This window comes from Bubalus kerabau, chromosome 21, assembly GCF_029407905.1.
Source record: "Bubalus kerabau isolate K-KA32 ecotype Philippines breed swamp buffalo chromosome 21, PCC_UOA_SB_1v2, whole genome shotgun sequence".
NCBI classification, from domain to species: domain Eukaryota; kingdom Metazoa; phylum Chordata; class Mammalia; order Artiodactyla; family Bovidae; genus Bubalus; species Bubalus kerabau.
Window position 1 is genome coordinate 38,130,148 of NC_073644.1, and position 17,380 is coordinate 38,147,527.

Below are 17,380 nucleotides of genomic sequence, written 5' to 3' on the forward strand. Positions count from 1 at the left end.
TGGGGGAGCCTGGTGGGCTGCTGTCTATGGGGTCACACAGAGTTGGACATGCCTGAAGCGACTTAGCAGCAGCAGCAGCAAGAGGAAGAATATAAGCTCCTAAAAAAGCAGTGGGCCAGGAAGCTCACAACTGGACTCAATGGAGGGCTGCTGGGTGGGACAAGGGAAATGTGGACCCTTGGAAAAAATGAAAGAGAGTTTGTGACCAATAATGCATATCTGTTATTATCTCCTTGATCTGGCCTTTCCTCTCTCACTAGTGTCATGTATACATTCATCTCAGGGGTTCCATAAACACAAACTCTTGTGGAGCCCACCCTTGGAATGACCTTGCAACATCAGACATTTACATGCTGGAGCTTGTGAGTGTGGTAACAGAAGGGTCCCCAAGATGGCAATAACATAAAGCAGGGAAGTAGCTGTTTTACAGAAATCTGTTTCCTTCTATTTCTCCATTCTATTTCCAGGGTCAGTGCAAGTATTTTTGCAGTTGAATGGAATAGCAGCTTCTAAGAAATAAAAAACAGATGTTAGGGAAAGGCATTCCAGGGTGAGTCAGGAGAAGCCCTTAAGGGCGCCCTGTGCTCATAGCTGGCTCTACATTTTTCCTTGCGGGAATCTTAATAGATGCCGAATCCCCAACTTTCCTAGGCAGCACCTAGGCTGCCTAGGATGTAACCATGTTGCTACTACTCTTCACATAAAGGATGTAAACATGTACATCTACTACTGTACACCTAGTAGATATAAACATGTCAAATTATATTGACTCCCAAGCTTGTATGTTCTGTAGAAAGAAAAGAAAACCTTGCCTGATCTCAAGATCATTCCTGAGTAAAGGAACATATTCTTCCTGATTCACATCACAGATCTACAAAAATGTGTACATATAAACTACTTTGTGGGAAAATATTAATCATATAAAACCAACTTCCTAAAGCAGAACTGAAAGTAAATTTTCACAACTTTGAGTTTACTAAAGTTGTTCAGAATCAACGGAAGCTCTTCTAGACTAAAAAAAGAAAAAAAGTAATGCCCTTTTGGAAAGTTACGTGAAACATAATAAGTATCATACTTTCTTGGAAATGTTAGCTATAGTTTATATAGGAACTTAGCCACATAACATTCTTAACACATTTGTGGTATGCAATTTTGAAATTACATGCAATTTATGGCACTGAATTACAATTGATATGTAATTTACAGTATGTACCTGAATTTTTGGTATGTTTTTAAGACAGACTAGACATCACTATGCACTAAATTGAGAAAATATTAAAATACAGGTGAAAATGTGTTTATATGGGAATATGATAGCTTTATAATTTTTTAAAAAATCTGGAATCATTCTTTAATGTGATTAAAAAGCTTTTACATCTCTTTCGTACAAAGGTTTTATTGAAGTAAAGACAATAAACATGAGTTAATTTGTCATTCCTTCGTGTGTGTGTGTGTGTGTGTGCTCACTCACTCAGTCGTGTCCGACTCTTTGTGACCCCTATGGACTGTAGCCCACCAGGCTCCTTTGTCCACGGGATTTTCCCAGCAAATACACTGGAGTGGCTTGCCATTTTCTCCTCCAAGGGATCTTCCTGAGCCAGGGATTGAACCCACATTTCCTGCATCTCCTGCACTGCAGGCAAATTCCCCACTGGGGAAACCCTGTCATTCCTTTATAACACTTTATTGTGGACCACTTCCCTGTGTCATGGTTAAGATAAAAAAAAGTATAAAAGGTACACTCAATATATGTCTATATGCACATTTATTTATTTATTTTTTTTTTAATATGCACATTTAACTATGAATATTTTTTTTTGCCTGAAATCCAACTGTTTGGTCATCTCATGCTGAGAAACTATCCCAAAACTAGTGGCTCAAAGTAGCAACCATTTTCTTATGTGTTCACGATTCTGATGTGTGGGCAGTGTGTGGAGGGATTAGCTTGTCTCTGTTCCCTGTGGCATCATCAGGGGCATTACAAATGGCTAGGGACTGCTGGAATGGCTTGATGTGGGTCAGAAGTCTGGAGTCTCTGTTCTCTATGGATTCCTCAGTTATCTTCCATCTGGTCGTCTTGTGGTTAGTTAGCTTGGGTTTCTTCACACCATGGTGATCTCAACTTAGCTGGACTTCCCAGAGCACCAAACCGTTAGTTGCCAGGCAAACTCACAAAGTTTAGGCTTGACATTGGCACACTGCCATTTTTGCTGCACTCTGTTGGTTAAAGCAGGTCACAAGGCCCCAGCCCAGATTCAGTGTGGGAGGGGCCTCCAGGAGGGGGTGAATACTGGGAGACAGGGTTCAATGGGGACCTTCCTTGGAGGTTAATTAGTACATCATTATTTGTGAAAGAAATTCTGTAAACATTAAAAGGAATCTATTTCCTACCAAATAATCAAAAGCAAAGGAATGTTGGACTTAATTGTCTTTCACTATATACAAGTCTACACCCAAATCTTTCTACTTTTTCCATGATCTCTCCCAACTATGCCTCACTCAAATTCTTTTAGCACTGCAGTCTCTTCATTAGGTCCTAGCAAGAGTCTCATCTAAATTAAACATTTCCAGATGTTTGAATTCCAAAAAACCAGAAAAATTAAAATATAACTAACTTGATATATTTGTTTAAGCTGCCAACTTTGTAATTTTTCAATTTCCAAGTGAAAACATGAAAAAAATGGTACCATTTCCTGTTATTCTTTCTTCTTAGGGGAAAGTACATTTAGTTTTTTTTTTTTTTTTAAAGTAGTCAAGAGAATTTCAGATTGAAAGATGGTCTTAAAGTAGAACTGCTTACTTTACGAACAAGCCACCAAGGATGGCCACTGGTTCCTGGACCCAGTGTTCAGAAACCTCTAGTCAAGTCACTGTTACCGAATGCCGTCAAGATACTTTTTATTCACACCTTGCTGTTTTCATTTCACATTTTTCCCTAGTGACTGAAACCATATTGAGTGGGTGCTAAGTCACTTCAGTCTTGTCCAACTCTTTACGACCCCATGGACTGTAGCCTGCCAGGCTCTTCTGTCTGTGGAATTCTCCAGGCAAGAATACTGGAGTGGGTTGTCATTTCCTTCTCCAGAGGCTCCTCCCAACCCAGGGATGGAACCCGGTTTCTCTTCTGTCCCCTGCATTGACAGGTGGGTTCTTTACAGCTAGTGCCACCTGGGAAGCCACCATATTGATGACTTTGCAAGTTTTATAATTCCCTTTTTATTTGGAATCATTTATCTGTGTGATGTAAACAATACAACTGGAAGATAATACTAGAGCCTCCCTGGTGGCTCAGTTGGTAAATCAGCCTGTAATGTAGGAAATCCAGGTTTGAGCCCTGGGTTGGGAAGATATCCTGGAGAAGAGCATAGTAACCCACTCCAGTAATCTTGCCTGGAGAATCCCATGGAAGAGGAGCCTGGTGGGCTACAGTCCATAGGGTTACAAAGAGTTAGACATGACTAAAACAACTACACACACACATACAAACATATTGCCTAACAGATGGGACGCACTCAGTATGCGTGATCAGTATTATATTCTTAACCTATTTGTACATGTTATCAATAGTTTGCAATTGCATTTAAGATTTTAATATATACTTTAAGGGTGATCTCAAATGTCCACTATGCTTTGAAAAGACTAATGACAACAGAATTTTAAAGTTAGAAAGGAAATTTAATGTCATATCAGTTCAGTTCAGTTCAGTCACTCAGTCGTGTCCGACTCTTTGCAACCCCATGAATTGCAGCACGCCAGGCCTCCCTGTCCATCACCAGCTTCCGGAGTTCACTCAGACTCACGTCCATCGAGTCAGTCATGCCATCCAGCCATCTCATCCTCTGTTGTCCCCTTCTCCTCCTGCCCACAATCCGTCCCAGCATCAGAGTCTTTTCCAATGAGTCCCAAGTCTATTCTATTACAAGTGAGGACTTCTCTATTAAAAAACAAAAACATTGATACAGAGTCTGTCTATCTTATGATAAAAGACAACTAGTGTGGGGTTACAATAATCAGATAGCCCTGTCGATCAATAAAATATATAGGCCCCACCTATATTTCTAATAGTTTGGCCAGATGGACTTTCAGTCCAAGTTACATTTATCAGGACCACTCAAGTATTGTCTTAGCTACCAGCATTTTTTCATGTGCTCAAGTGGAAAGCAGCATAATGCTCACCGTTCTGAGAAACAACAAAATTCCTAAGACTACCTAAAAATGGTAATAAAAAAGGACAAGCAGAGTTTAGGAAATTTATTTTAGGGCAACTGCCAGATTTATTTTAAGCTCTATGCTTAAAAATAAATTTAATTCACATGACTGGCTTAAAATACTGGAGCCAAGAAAAGTCACTGTGAAAGCATTTAATGAAATACCTGAAATTTGTTAAATTGTTTGTCTTTTTGTGAGGACTGACTTTTATCTTCATTGATACTGTGGATTTATAGTTCAATATTTCTTGCATCTAACACAATGCAAACAGAATGCCATTTTTCAAACAATAGTACATTTTCCTAAGCTCTGACACACAGCAGAAAGTTGGTATGCTGCAGTTCAGATGCTGTATGGAGCTTTTTATATAGAAAGACAATTGGTTCGTCTGCAACCTTTTCCAGTGGAGGATAAAACATCCACATTTTCGATTTTTAGCAGTCCTTTATTTGACCTATGAGTCAAACTGAAGATTGATTGGAAATGAATTAAGGTGGATTTCCTGCTGAAAGTACCTTATCAGTAGGTTAGGTAAGGCGTCTCACCCTCTCCCACAACAGTCAATGAAGCAATTGAATTAGGAGGAAAGGCCCATTATTTTCATGTCCTACTTCAGTCTAGTAAACTCACAATTTTAAGTTTCACTGAATGTTTTTAAATCGAAATGGCAGAATTACAATCAAGAAGAAAACTACAGTGGGAGGCTTAATGGTGTAAGGGAACTAGTACGAATAACTTAAAAAATATTTATTTTTTTCCTATGAGATTATTTTCCTTTTTTTTAAAACTAAACTAAGCTTGACTTCTACTGACTGTATTTTCCGGAGTCCATAGTTTAAAGCTCCCCTGACACACACGCTGAGTTTGGAGGGTTATGTATGTACTACACTGCTTCGTAATTTTCCCATGAAGCAAAGACGGGTTAAAACGACATGGGGTTCACGGAGGGCTGACGCTGAAGCACTACTGAAGACCAGCCTCCGCTGGTGCTAAAATGTTGGTTCCTGTCGGCGAAGAGGCCTTTAAAAAAAGAAAAAAAAGTATCTCTAAAATAACAATAGCAAGCATCCTTTCTTGCCACAACTCTCCCTACCGCTGCAGCCCAGAGGAAGCAGAGCTGGGGCAACGGCCAAGACGCGAGCGAAGGCGGCGAGAGCTCCTCCCCGTGTGGATCCCACGCCGCTTCCCGAGCCCTGCGTGGCTCCTCAGAGCCTGCCGGGGCGAGGGCGGTGCCACCCGCCGCACCCAGTCCACCAGTCCCGGCTGCCAGCCTGCCCGCCCGCTAAGCCCCGGGTGCGCCCCGCCTTCCGCGCCCCCAAGCCCAGCCCGGCCCTGCGGAGGCGCCCAGTGCGCGCGCGCGCGCGCGGCGCCGGCCCGGTTCCCCTTCCGAACGTCCGCGCCCCGCATGCGCAGTGCGCGCCGGCGGTCTCCGTTTGTTTGAACAGGAAGGCGGACATATTAGTCCCTCACGGCCCCCCTCGCCCCACCCCCCTCCACCCGAGCATTCGCCGCGCGACTCGCCCTTTCCCCAGCCGGGGCCGCAGCGCCTCTCAGAAGCTTCCCCCAGCCGCAGCCGCCGGGACTCGACTCTCGTCTATCCTCGCCGCCCGCTCGCCAGCCCGTCCTCCCCCGAGCCTCCACAGGGCTCCGACCTCGCCCTACCCCGCCGGACACCGCGGCAGCAGCCCCAGCAGCGCCGGGACAAAATGGGAGAGTGAGGCTGTCCCGTGGGGGACCAGCTCCTGGCCGAGGCGGATCGGGGCGTCGGGCCGGGCCGAGTGGAGCCGGGGATGCGGGGCTAGACCGCCTCTAGCGCCTCAGAGCGGAGCGGGCCCGGCCCGGGGCCCGAGCGGCGGCGGCGGCAGCTGGCACAGCTCCGCGCCCGCCCTTCGCATTCGCCTTTCCTCTTCTCCCTCCCCTGCTGCCCGGAGGAGTCTCCACCCTGCTTCTCTCCCTCTCTCCCCCCTCCTGCCCGTCTCGGCACCGGGAACCCTCCATGGCGAAGGCTGCCGGGGCCCGCTAGGCTGCAGCCCTCCGCCGGAGCGACGGCGCAGTCGGCCGTCGTGAGGAGCTGCCAGGTGGGATGCGACTTTGGGCGTCCGAGCGGCTGTGGGTCGCCGTCGCCCCCGGCCCGGGGTCCGGAGCGCGGAGATCCCCTCAGTGAGGGGGAGGAGGGGGCACCGGGCGCACCTGGTGACCCTGGGGTTCCGGCTTCTCCGCTCCGCGGCCGCGAACCCACCGCCGGAGGAAGTTGGTTGAAATCGCTTTCCGCTGCCGGTGCTGGTACGAGGGTATTGTCACAGCGGTAGCAACATGTCGACTGGCGACAGTTTTGAGACTCGGTTTGAAAAAATCGACAACCTGCTGCGGGATCCCAAATCGGAAGTGAATTCAGATTGTCTGCTGGTGAGTAGCCCTGTTCTCTTGTGCTTGTCTGAGTCTCTGTATTTATTTCCTTCCTCTTGTTCTCAGTCTGGTTATCTGCGAAAGAAAGTTTCAGGTGTACATCATCTTAGAAAACACCAGAACCTGGCGTTTTCCTTGAGGAATCTCCTGCCCTGGCCCGGTGTATCACTGGGCTGGCTCTGAATTCCCTGAACTTTAGCTCTGACTCAGTTCATCATCACACAAGAGATACTTATAAAACTCTGTTGCAGGCGTCATGTAAAAAGTTACCACGTCAAAGTTGCTACTACGTATGTAGCTTGTTGTACCGCGAGCTTAGTTATGAACTTTCCGATCGGTTTGACAGTGAGGTTGGAAAAGACTGCTTTCCATTTCCATCTGCTTAGCTCCTTAAGGGTTTAATTTTTAGACTTGTGACAATGGAGAATCGATTTTGAGGAAGTGATTTTTGAGCCAAAGTGTCATAGGTGATTTGAGTCAGAGGAACTTTTTGCTGGACTGTTAAGTGTAAAAACCCGAGCTAATGATAGATCATCACCATATTAACGTCTTTTACAGTACTGTTGATTACAAAAGTACTGCACAGATATTTTATCATAACTGCCTTTTTTGGTGTTGTGCTTAACATGATAGATTTTGTAGCATTCTAAAAAAGTTTTTATGATATGAAAGGCCAAAACACTAAAAAATTCTTCAGTGTTTGATAGCATGCACAATTATCTATAGATAATTGGAGTTTTAAAATTTTGTCAATTTCCCCTAATACTGTTAGCTGCAGTCTATTCGTAAGCAAGTATTTCCTTTATCAAACAACTAGAAGTTATATAATTATTCTGTTTTTGTCCAAACAAAACCGCTTTATCTTTAAAATTGCAAGGAATATGTACCTAGGTAGTAATTTACAATCTTGTCAGGGAATTAATGTTAGATGTACACAGTATTTGGGAGTAAAGTTAGGTGAACTAAATGATGCTATTCAGAGAAATAATAACCATTTTAACATCTTATCTTGAATCAGGAAAATGTAAGTTAATGTATGAAATTTTTTTTTTAATGTATGAAATTAATATACATTTCAGTTACTCAAAATAGCTGTGTGTGTATATATATATATTTTTTAAATGTATGGTTCTACAAGAGAGTTTCTTTCCAAAGCTTTCTAAATGACTCGGAGCATCTTTGACTGAAATAAGAGTTGTGGGTTGTATATTTGAAATGTCTCACCCACATTATGGATGCTCTTTATATTGAAAAACAAAAAGGAGGGTTGATGCTTAATACAATGGAAAACATTTTATTAAATAGGAGAAGGAATTAGAACATATCTTTCTAGGAAGGATCTCCAGAATTTTTAAGAAGTCTCATTCTTCTTAATACTTCTCAAGTTTTTGTATATCTTTGATTTTGCCTGTTTTTTGATCTCCTTATTCCATGGAGCAGTGTTACAGGGAATGTTTAGTAGGGGTTGTTTTGTTTAGTGGTCTTCTAGCCTCTTGTCATAGTTTCATTCGGTGGGAACCTCATAAATTTATTGAAATGTGGAGGATACTGGGAAATGTAAGTCATGAACTCTTTTCTTGAAAATCCTAATCTCATACATATATACAAAAATAAAGCAAAACACAGATTGAGAAAATATGTAGTAAGTTTCAAATGACTGGAATAGGTAATTGGATATTGAAAGGAAGAACTTTTGAGTTGATAGAGTTGGAGTATGTTGGATGCTGGATGGATAGGATTTGGGTAGAAGGTACTCAGAGGGAGTGGAAGATAACATGAATTGAGGGTGGAAACATGACTGGCTGGCACACATTTAGGGGAAGAGAAAGCTAGAAGGATAGATTGGGGTTAGAGCTGGAGGATTTGATTGCTAGGCTAAGGCGTTTAGATGTTTTTCAGAATGTTGTGGCTATTAAGTATTTGTAAATATGATTATGCCAGGATGAATGAAGAAGGTGAATGTGGTAGCCGTGTGCAGGATGGGTTGTGTGGAGAGAGACTAGAAATGGGGTGAGATTGAACATAGCCCAGAAATGATTGAAGCTCCAAGTTGGGTCATTTGGATGGGGAAGAATTGATGGAATTTGACTGGCAGAGTTGGGGAGAAGGGACAACTAAAAAATTAGATGACTGTAAGCCTGGGTTATAGGGAGACTGATGAAAACATAGGTGAAACAAGTCAGGTTTGGAAATCACTCGGGAAGAACTGGCAGCGGATGAGTTTTAGGTTTGTTGTGTTTGAGGGGGTAGTGGGACGACCACAAAGACACGATCTGTATACTATTGGAGATGTGAAACTGAGCTCATAGTTAAAGATAACATTTGGAAGTCATCTGATAGAGATGCAAGTTGAAACTGATGTAATGATGAAAGGGTGAAAGAGCAAAGAGGCAAAGTGGGCAGGCAGGGCCTCTCAGAGTTAGGACCCCCAAGTATCTTAGAGCCCACGACCTTAAAGAACCATAGTCAACTTATTCCTCCACCCTCTTCTTTCTGTTTAGTTCCATAATTATTTACTGTTAGCTGTTAAAATTTTATTATATTAATCTGAACTTGGTTAAGATTGAATTTTTCTTTGGAGGCAAAATCCTTTCTCCAGATTTGTAGCATCTAGCATGAATTTTCTATTTTATGTTTCTTATCAAGGATTCATTCTTCCATTCATTGAACCATTTGGAATGACCTACCAGGCGGCCTCATCTTTTTCAATGAGTCTGTTTTCACTCTTTCCTGTTCGGACTTTGGACATCTGATGTATTGTACTAACAATACCCTTTTAAAATTGATTGACTTTATTTATTTTTTGGCTTTTGTTGCTTTATTTAGCTGGTACCTATTGAGTAGTATCAGAAAAGGCAATGGCACCCCACTCCAGTACTTTTGCCTGCAAAATCCCATAGACGGAGGAGCCTGGTAGGCTGCAGTCCATGGGGTCGCTAAGAGTCCAGCACGGCTGAGCGACTTCACTTTCACTTTTCACTTTCATGCATTGGAGAAGGAAATGGCAACCCACTCCAGTATTCTTGCCTGGAGAATCCCAGGGACAGAGGAGCCTAGTGGGCTGCGGTCTATGAGGTCGCACAGAGTCGGACACGACTGAAGTGACTTAGCAGCAGCAGCAGTATGTATTATGTTTATATTATGTATACACATTATGTATTATGTGCCATGTGAACACTGAAGTTCTGATATATTTTTTATAATCTCAGGAAAAAAAAGTTGTCAAATTATGTTTCCTTGACTAGATCCCTTCTTCAGAAATGAAAGTTTTGCTTTCAGAAGAAGTTGCTGGCAAAGGGTCTTTTAAACCATCTCACCCACCATGAAAACAGCTTTTTTTGTTGAGTGTTAGTGATTATACGATAATGTAACTGGGAGAAGCGCTGTTGAATGATTTCTTCAACCTTATCTTGAACACATAGTTTAAGAACTAGATAAGCACATTTTTCATGTTGCAAATGCTAGTAGAGTCTGCAGATACTAAGGTAATATGGTACCCATTCCCTTGTTAATCAGAGCATCCAGATTGCTCAGTAATTTGGTTTTCTGTCAGTCAGATTCTTTCCAGTGTCCTAATGGTTCTCTTACTGTCCATGTAATAGTTTATGATTATCCAAGAACTGTTTTCTTTTTCCCAACTTGTTTTTAAACTTTAGAATTATTTTATCTAAGGCTTGTTAGCAATTTCTCAAGTTGTTGAATACCTCTGAAAACAGTAAGGGATGGAGTTTAATTAATGTTAATTTTTCCAGAGGGGAAAAATGTCTATAATTTGTAAATTAAAAAGGAAAAACAAAGCCTGGTGAGTGGGAAGGTTAGGTATATATATTTTTCTTCAAGATACATTTATTGAAAATATAGCTATCCGACTGTAGCTTTATTTTTTTTTTTTTTTTAAGTTTTTGACCTTCTCCCCCCTAGTTTTGTTTAGTCAGTGGAGGTGTAGCAATGAGTTGGTGGCATGAAGGGAAGGGAACCAATGATAGTTGAACAGTGCATACATACTAAGTTCCAAGACTGCTGTTCGCTTTGTATGTGTCACTACCATCTTCCATTAGTCAGTTTTTCAGAATGTAGAAGGCAAACGTTTCAAGTTTTTGTTTTTGAGTTTTTCCTCTTTAAAGTCTCTCTTTCTGGGCTTTCTTGACCTACTGATTTCCTATTTTATCATTGCTGACTTCTTTTTCTCTCATCCTCAATCTTGGGTGCCATAATACTTATCTTTCTCTTCTCCTCTCTTGAAGAATTCATCCATTTTTACATCTTTGACTGGTACCATCTCCTTACTCATAATATCCTGGTCTTCATTTTTCAGTCTTTTTGCTGTTTTTGAATCCTAAATACCTGACTGCCTATTTGGCATCTCTACGTGAATGTCATGTTATTACTCAAATTACTAATATTCCAAAAATAAGCTTTGTCCCATGTAACTTACCTGTTAACACTGCTAGTATGCCTGTCACTCAATTGGGACTTTTGTTGTGTACTTTTAACTTTGACAATCCTAGGTCACATGTTGGATTATTTCAAAAGAGTGTGGCTAGCTTTCCAGATTCTAGATTATTGCTGTATAATCCCTCTATGTGTCCTGCCAGTTGAATTGATCACATTTGGGTTTGTATGACTGTTGGTGGAATGAAAAGACTTTGAGGTCATTGAATCTTTGGGCCTTAAAGCTATATGCTTGCCATTGTTCATAATTTATGAGTTAATGAGTGTTACCAATATCTGTTGCATATCCAATTAGTTTTGGTCAGAATGTTTTGATAGTATGTTGCAAGATTAAAAAAAATTACTTCTTTCATTCAGCATATCTTTCTGTAGGTTCTAAACCTGGATTCAGATGTAGGCTCTGCCATAGTACTTACCAGATGATTGTTGGTAAATTATTTTAACCTCTCAGAGCTTATTTCATCTTCAGGAAAGTGGGGGGATAATAGTACTAGATTTTCAGAAGGATTAAATAATATAGACAAACCTATTATCACAACATGTGGCATTTAGTTAGCATTTGTTCAGTTCAGTCACTCATGAACTGACTCTTGTCCGACTCTTTGCGACCCCATGAATTGCAGCATGCCGGGCCTCCCTGTCCATCACCAACTCCCGGAGTTCACTCAGACTCATGTCCATCGAGTCAGTGATGCCATCCAGCCATCTCATCCTCTGTCGTCCCCTTCTCCTCCTGCCCCCAATCCCTCCCAGCATCAAGGTCTTTTCCAGTGAGTCAACTCTTTGCATGAGGTGGCCAAAGTATTGGAGTTTCAGCTTTAGCATCAGTCCTTCCAAAAAACGTCCAGGACTGATCTCCTTTAGGATGGACTGGTTTGGATCTCCTTGCAGTCCAAGGGACTCTCAAGAGTCGTCTCCAACACCACAGTTCAAAAGCATCAATTCTTTGTTGCTCAGCTTTCTTCACAGTCCAACTCTCACATCCATAATGACCACATGAAAAACCATAGCCTTGACTAGACGGACCTTTGCTGGCAAAGTAATGTCTCTGCTTTTGAATATGCTATCTAGGTTGGTCATAACTTTCCTTCCAAGGAGTAAGTGTCTTTTAATTTCATGGCTGCAATTAGCAACTGCAGTGATTTTGGAGCTCCCCAAAATAAAGTCTGCCACTGTTTCCTCATCTATTTTCCATGAAGTGATGGGACCAGATGCCATGATCTTTGTTTTCTGAACACTGAGCTTTAAGCCAACTTTTTCACTCTCCTGTTTCACTTTCATCAAGAGGCTTTTTAGTTCCTCTTCACTTTCTGCCATAAGGGTGGTGTCATCTGCATATCTGAGGTTATTGATATTTCTCCCGGAAATCTTGATTCCAGCTTATACTTCTTCCAGCCCAGCGTTTCTCATGATGTACTCTGCATAGAAGTTAAATAAGCAGGGTGACAATGTACAGCCTTGATGTATTCCTTTTCCTATTTGGAACAAGTCTGTTGTTCCATGTCGAGTTCTAACTGTTGCTTCGTGACCTGAATATAGGTTTCTCAAGAGGCAGGTCAGGTGGTCTGGTATTACCATCTCTTTCAGAATTTTCCACAGTTTGCTGCTGCTGCTGCTGCTGCTAAGTCGCTTCAGTCGTGTCCGACTCTGTGCGACCCCATAGATGGCAGCCCACCAGGCTCCCCCATCCCTGGGATTGTCCAGGCAAGAACACACTTGCCTGGAGAATGGGTTGCCATTTCCTTCTCCAATGCATGAAAGTGAAAAGTGAAAGTGAAGTCGCTCAGTGGTGTCAGTGGTGTCCGACTCTTCGCAACCCCATGGACTGCAGCCTGCCAGGCTCCTCTGTCCATGGGATTTTCCAGGAAAGAGTACTGGAGTGGGGTGCCATCGCCTTCTCTGTTTCCACAGTTTAGCGTTTGTTAATTGGTAACTATTATTTTTTTGTCATATGTACAGTATTCCTGTTACATGCTAGTTACTGTGCTTAGGCTGGAAGTTGATATTTATTATGTTCTCTAAGGGCAGAGTAATTTATCTGGCACTTCAAACCATTCTCATAAATTCGTAATCCAGCTGTACTTTATTTGAAGTGTCCAAGCCAATTGTTACTGAAAAATGGAGACATTTAGATGAGATTTAGTACAGATGAGGAGGGGCTTTTGAAGACTGTTTATTCATTTAGTCATGATTTATAACATTGGCAGCTGGTTTGTAGAGATGTAGTTTTCTTACTCTCTTTCTGCATATCTTACACTTTCGCTATTCTGTTAAACAGGCTTTGTACTACAAGAACCCTGTGGGTGTACAGAGAGGTGGCTCAGAGTAACAGCTGAGACATGAATTGGGCCATTCATTAATTTTTTGAGTCAGAAATGTTTTTAATCCGGAAGAAGGAACCACATATATTTTATAATGAACAAAAGAGTGAATATCCAAATTTTGATTAGATTTTGTATAACTCTACAGTTTTATTTCACAATTACAAGTTTTGATGTTGTTATGTAGTAATAACTAGAGATTCTTTATGACATATGACAGAAAGGCCTACGTATCAGAGAAGACTACATACAGAGTTCTGTTGCTAAAGATGGTCTGGTAGCTCCCCTTTCCCATTACTATCCCTACTAAGAGACATCCATTTAGTTTAAGTCCAGAACATAGCTGATGAATACCCCACACATGTGTGTACAAGAAGGTGAATAGATACTACTATTTCACAATGAAAACATTTTTCAGAAATAGATCCTGTTAGCATGGTATAGTGAGAAGTACACTGGACTGGAAATTGAGAGCATTGACCTATCCTTGTTTTGCTATTAACTCGCTGTATAACTAAGTAAATCTTTTTTTATTACCTGGGTTTCAATTTCCCCAGTGAAGAGTTGGGCTATGTGTCCATTGCATCTGTAAAATTTTATAAGTGTTTATTATAATTCCTTAAAAACTTAAAATGTTGTGTTATTAATTTATTATTAAAAAGGAAAAATTTAAAGTTAAGTGATATGGGGGTAGAAATATAAGAATAGGGACCATCTTTGGTAAGTGCTATTTTTGCAGCTAGTTCTACATAGCCTCAGAAGATCACCCTAAAATAATTTTTGTTATGTTTGGCAGTTATTCTTTTTTGCATTTGTGACTTGTGTCATTATTTTAGGGGATTGTGCTGTTTGAACAGAGAAAGCAGTAATTGTGCTTTTTGAAACCGAGAACGCAATAATTGAGTTACTTATTTATTTCCATTAAAATATGTACATGTGCTAGTTTACTTCTCTTATCTCTTTATGCCCACCCCACCCCCCATTTGGGATTGTGAAATTTAAGAGTACACATTTTCATTTTAGTTTCTAAACAATTCTAAACTATTAGTAGTAGGTTTGGTGTTTAAATTAATGTCCAAAGTTTGAAGTCTTAGGTTTGAGGTTTGTCTTGTACTTGTATTTTAAAGTGTAGGCTAACCCATGTCCCCCTCTTTTTTTCTATGCTTATTTATTATTTAATTTTAGTTTATTGCTATTCCCAGACTCTTATTTATAGTCTTTATACCATACCTCCTATACTGACTTTTGGCAAGAAATTGAAACTATCTCAGGTTGTTCCCTGGAACTAATTTTGAAATAGTGAACTGCAGTTAACTCTTCTTTTTTCTCTTTGCTGTTATTCATTGATTAATGAGTAATGAATTCATTTATTCAGCAAATGTTTATTTGATGTGTACTGTGTGCGAGGTATTCTGTTAGGCACTGGGGACACCATGGTGAGTAAAAACAGAGGGCCCTGCCTTCATAGAACTTACAGTCCCAGGAAAAGGATAAGTTATGAGCAGATATGAGTAGGGTAAGCCTTGAAGGGGAGGTTAAGAGATACGATCATGCCTTTTCTTTAGGGTGGGGTATGCTTAAAGATTTTTGGTGAAGTAGTCTGAATATATAATTTTCAGATACGAGCCTGTAGATTTTGTACTGGATTCCCTTGAGGACTTGTTAAAAATGGAACCTGGGCCTGTGCCCAGACAAACAAAATCAGAATTCTTTGGGGTGAGTCCTAGGATTCTGCATGGGACATGGACTCTTAGACAGTCTCTAGTTTGGAAACAATGGTTGTAGGGAAGGAACATGAATTTTTGTTTTGTTTGGTAATTTTATAAATGAAAAATTTCAAACATTCACAGAAGTGGGGAAAATAGCATAGTGAACCCCCACTACCCAGATTCTGCAATTTTCAAAATTTTGTCACACTTGCTTCATCAAATACCCTTTTTTGTTGCCAAAACATTGTAAAGCAAATTCCAGACATTGTCATTTCACCCTTACATACTTGAATAAACATCTCTTAAATTTTTTTTTCTTACATTAACACAGTGGCCATTATCGAGTCTTAACAAAATGAAAAGCACGTTGGTACCATTAATTCCCAGTTTATATTCAGATTTCTCTGGTTGTCTAAAACAATGTCTATTTTGCAGTTGTTTTGTTAGAATCTAGATCTGGACAGATTCTATGTGTTACATTTGTTTCCTAGGTCTTTTATTAACAAATCTCTTTTTAATGTAGAGCATTCCCCGCGCCCCACCCCCACCCCATCCCCTCTATCTACCACCCACATTGTCTTGTTGAAAGAACTAGGTCATTGGTACCGTGCAATATTTCACATTCTGAATTTTTTTGTTTGTTTTCTTGTCATGTCATTTAACTTGCTTCTATATCATACATATTTCCCGTAAGTTGATAGTTAGATCTAAAAGCTTGATTTAATTATTTCACCTTTTAGTCAGTAGTGTTTCATAGATTGTATTCTCTTTTGCATCACATCAAGAGGCACATAGTATATCTGGCTGACCCACCCTTTAGAATGCTAAGGTTTATCAGTGTGTTCAGGTGGTGACAGCCTGTAATAACTTGCTTTGTAAAATCCTTTAGTGTCCTTTCAGCTAATGGTTCCATCCATTTATAATTTTTAGCTGAAGTAGTTATTCATTAGGGAGAGCAAAATAATGGTTTTCTAATTATATCATTCCTTTCACATTTATTAACTAATTCTTCTGTTAAGAGAACATAAGCATTTAAGAATTTTTACTCATCGTCTGTAGGGCTGTTTGCTTATCATGATATAGAGTTCATAAAGTACAGGACGAATGCTTCAGCCTTTTTCTTTCTTTCTTTCTTTTTTAATTTTTATTGGACTGTAGTTGATTTATAATGTTGTGTTAGTTCCAGGTGTACAGCAAAGTATGAGTCAGATACACGTATGTCAACTTTTTTTTGTTTTTTAAGATTCTTATAGTCTTTCTCTTTATTTGCCACTTTTCAGAGTATTTTAGAGGTTTAGTGTGCTAGACATGACACAAATTGGGTATTTAAGGGAAATTAAAGAAAGGGGCTATTTACAAACATACAGACAATATTTAAGGAAATCAGTAGGAATAGTGGAGTACCCTGGGACAAGAAACACTGGAGAGAGACCTACTACCACCTCTAGGCCTGAAGGGACAAAGGAAGAGAGCAGGTGGGAAGGGTAGCCTTATGGAGGGGGCTTTTTGGCTAGGGACGTGGTTTTAAGTAGAGAAAGAACCAGGGAAATATATCCCCTCCCACCCTATAGTCTCCTACTGTGGGCTCCCTTTACCTGAAAAGCTGGTATACAAAAGAACCCATTGCTCCAGGCAATAAAAAAGTAAAGTGTTAGTCGCTCAGTCGTGTCCAACTCTTTGCGACCCCATGGACTGTAGCCCACCAGGCTCCTCTGTCCATGGGATTCTTCAGGTAAGAATACTGGAGTGGATCTTCCTGACCCAGGAATTGAACTCAGGTCTCCTCCATTGCAGGCAGATTCTTTACCATCTGAGCTACCAGGGAAGCCCCTGTTCATAAAGGTCAGCAAATAAGATAGACCCAATGCTTATTTATTTATCTCTCTCTCTCTTTTTTTTTTTTGCATTATTGTGTAAACCATTAAAAATGTGTATATATATATATATATAGATAGATGATGTGTTTTAGTCAGTTTTTGTCATCTTTGCTGTGCTCAGTTTGTCTTGTCTTTGACTAGTGGAAGCCTCTTTATGTTGACTCCCGTGTTGTTTGTCTATGATCTTAATAATCTTTGAGGAACTTCCTTGTTTCTTGATGTAATAAGATGCTCAGGCTCATCTTGTACCTTTTTTGCCCCAGACTTGGAAGTCAGCTGTTAGTGGGGAATGATATTCTGACATTCCATCCTGGATGCTAGGAGTACTCATTGCTGAATGGTTGGTGGGTGATAGTGGGGTGGGGTCTGAAATCCTGATTTGTACTCTAGTTGACACTGTAAATTG

General features: G+C 40.7%; 1 protein-coding gene across 2 annotated transcripts in view; it reads left to right on the forward strand.

Annotated features, from left to right (window-relative positions):
- The first annotated feature begins 6,369 nt into the window (after positions 1-6,369).
- Positions 6,370-17,380, forward strand: part of ROCK1 (Rho associated coiled-coil containing protein kinase 1) — a 123,372-nt gene continuing 112,361 nt past the window's right edge. For both annotated transcript variants that reach the window (XM_055559428.1, XM_055559429.1), the window contains exon 1: positions 6,370-6,615. In XM_055559428.1, the coding sequence (XP_055415403.1) occupies positions 6,523-6,615 (93 nt within the window). In that variant the 5' untranslated portion in view covers positions 6,370-6,522. The remainder of the gene's footprint in view (positions 6,616-17,380) is intronic.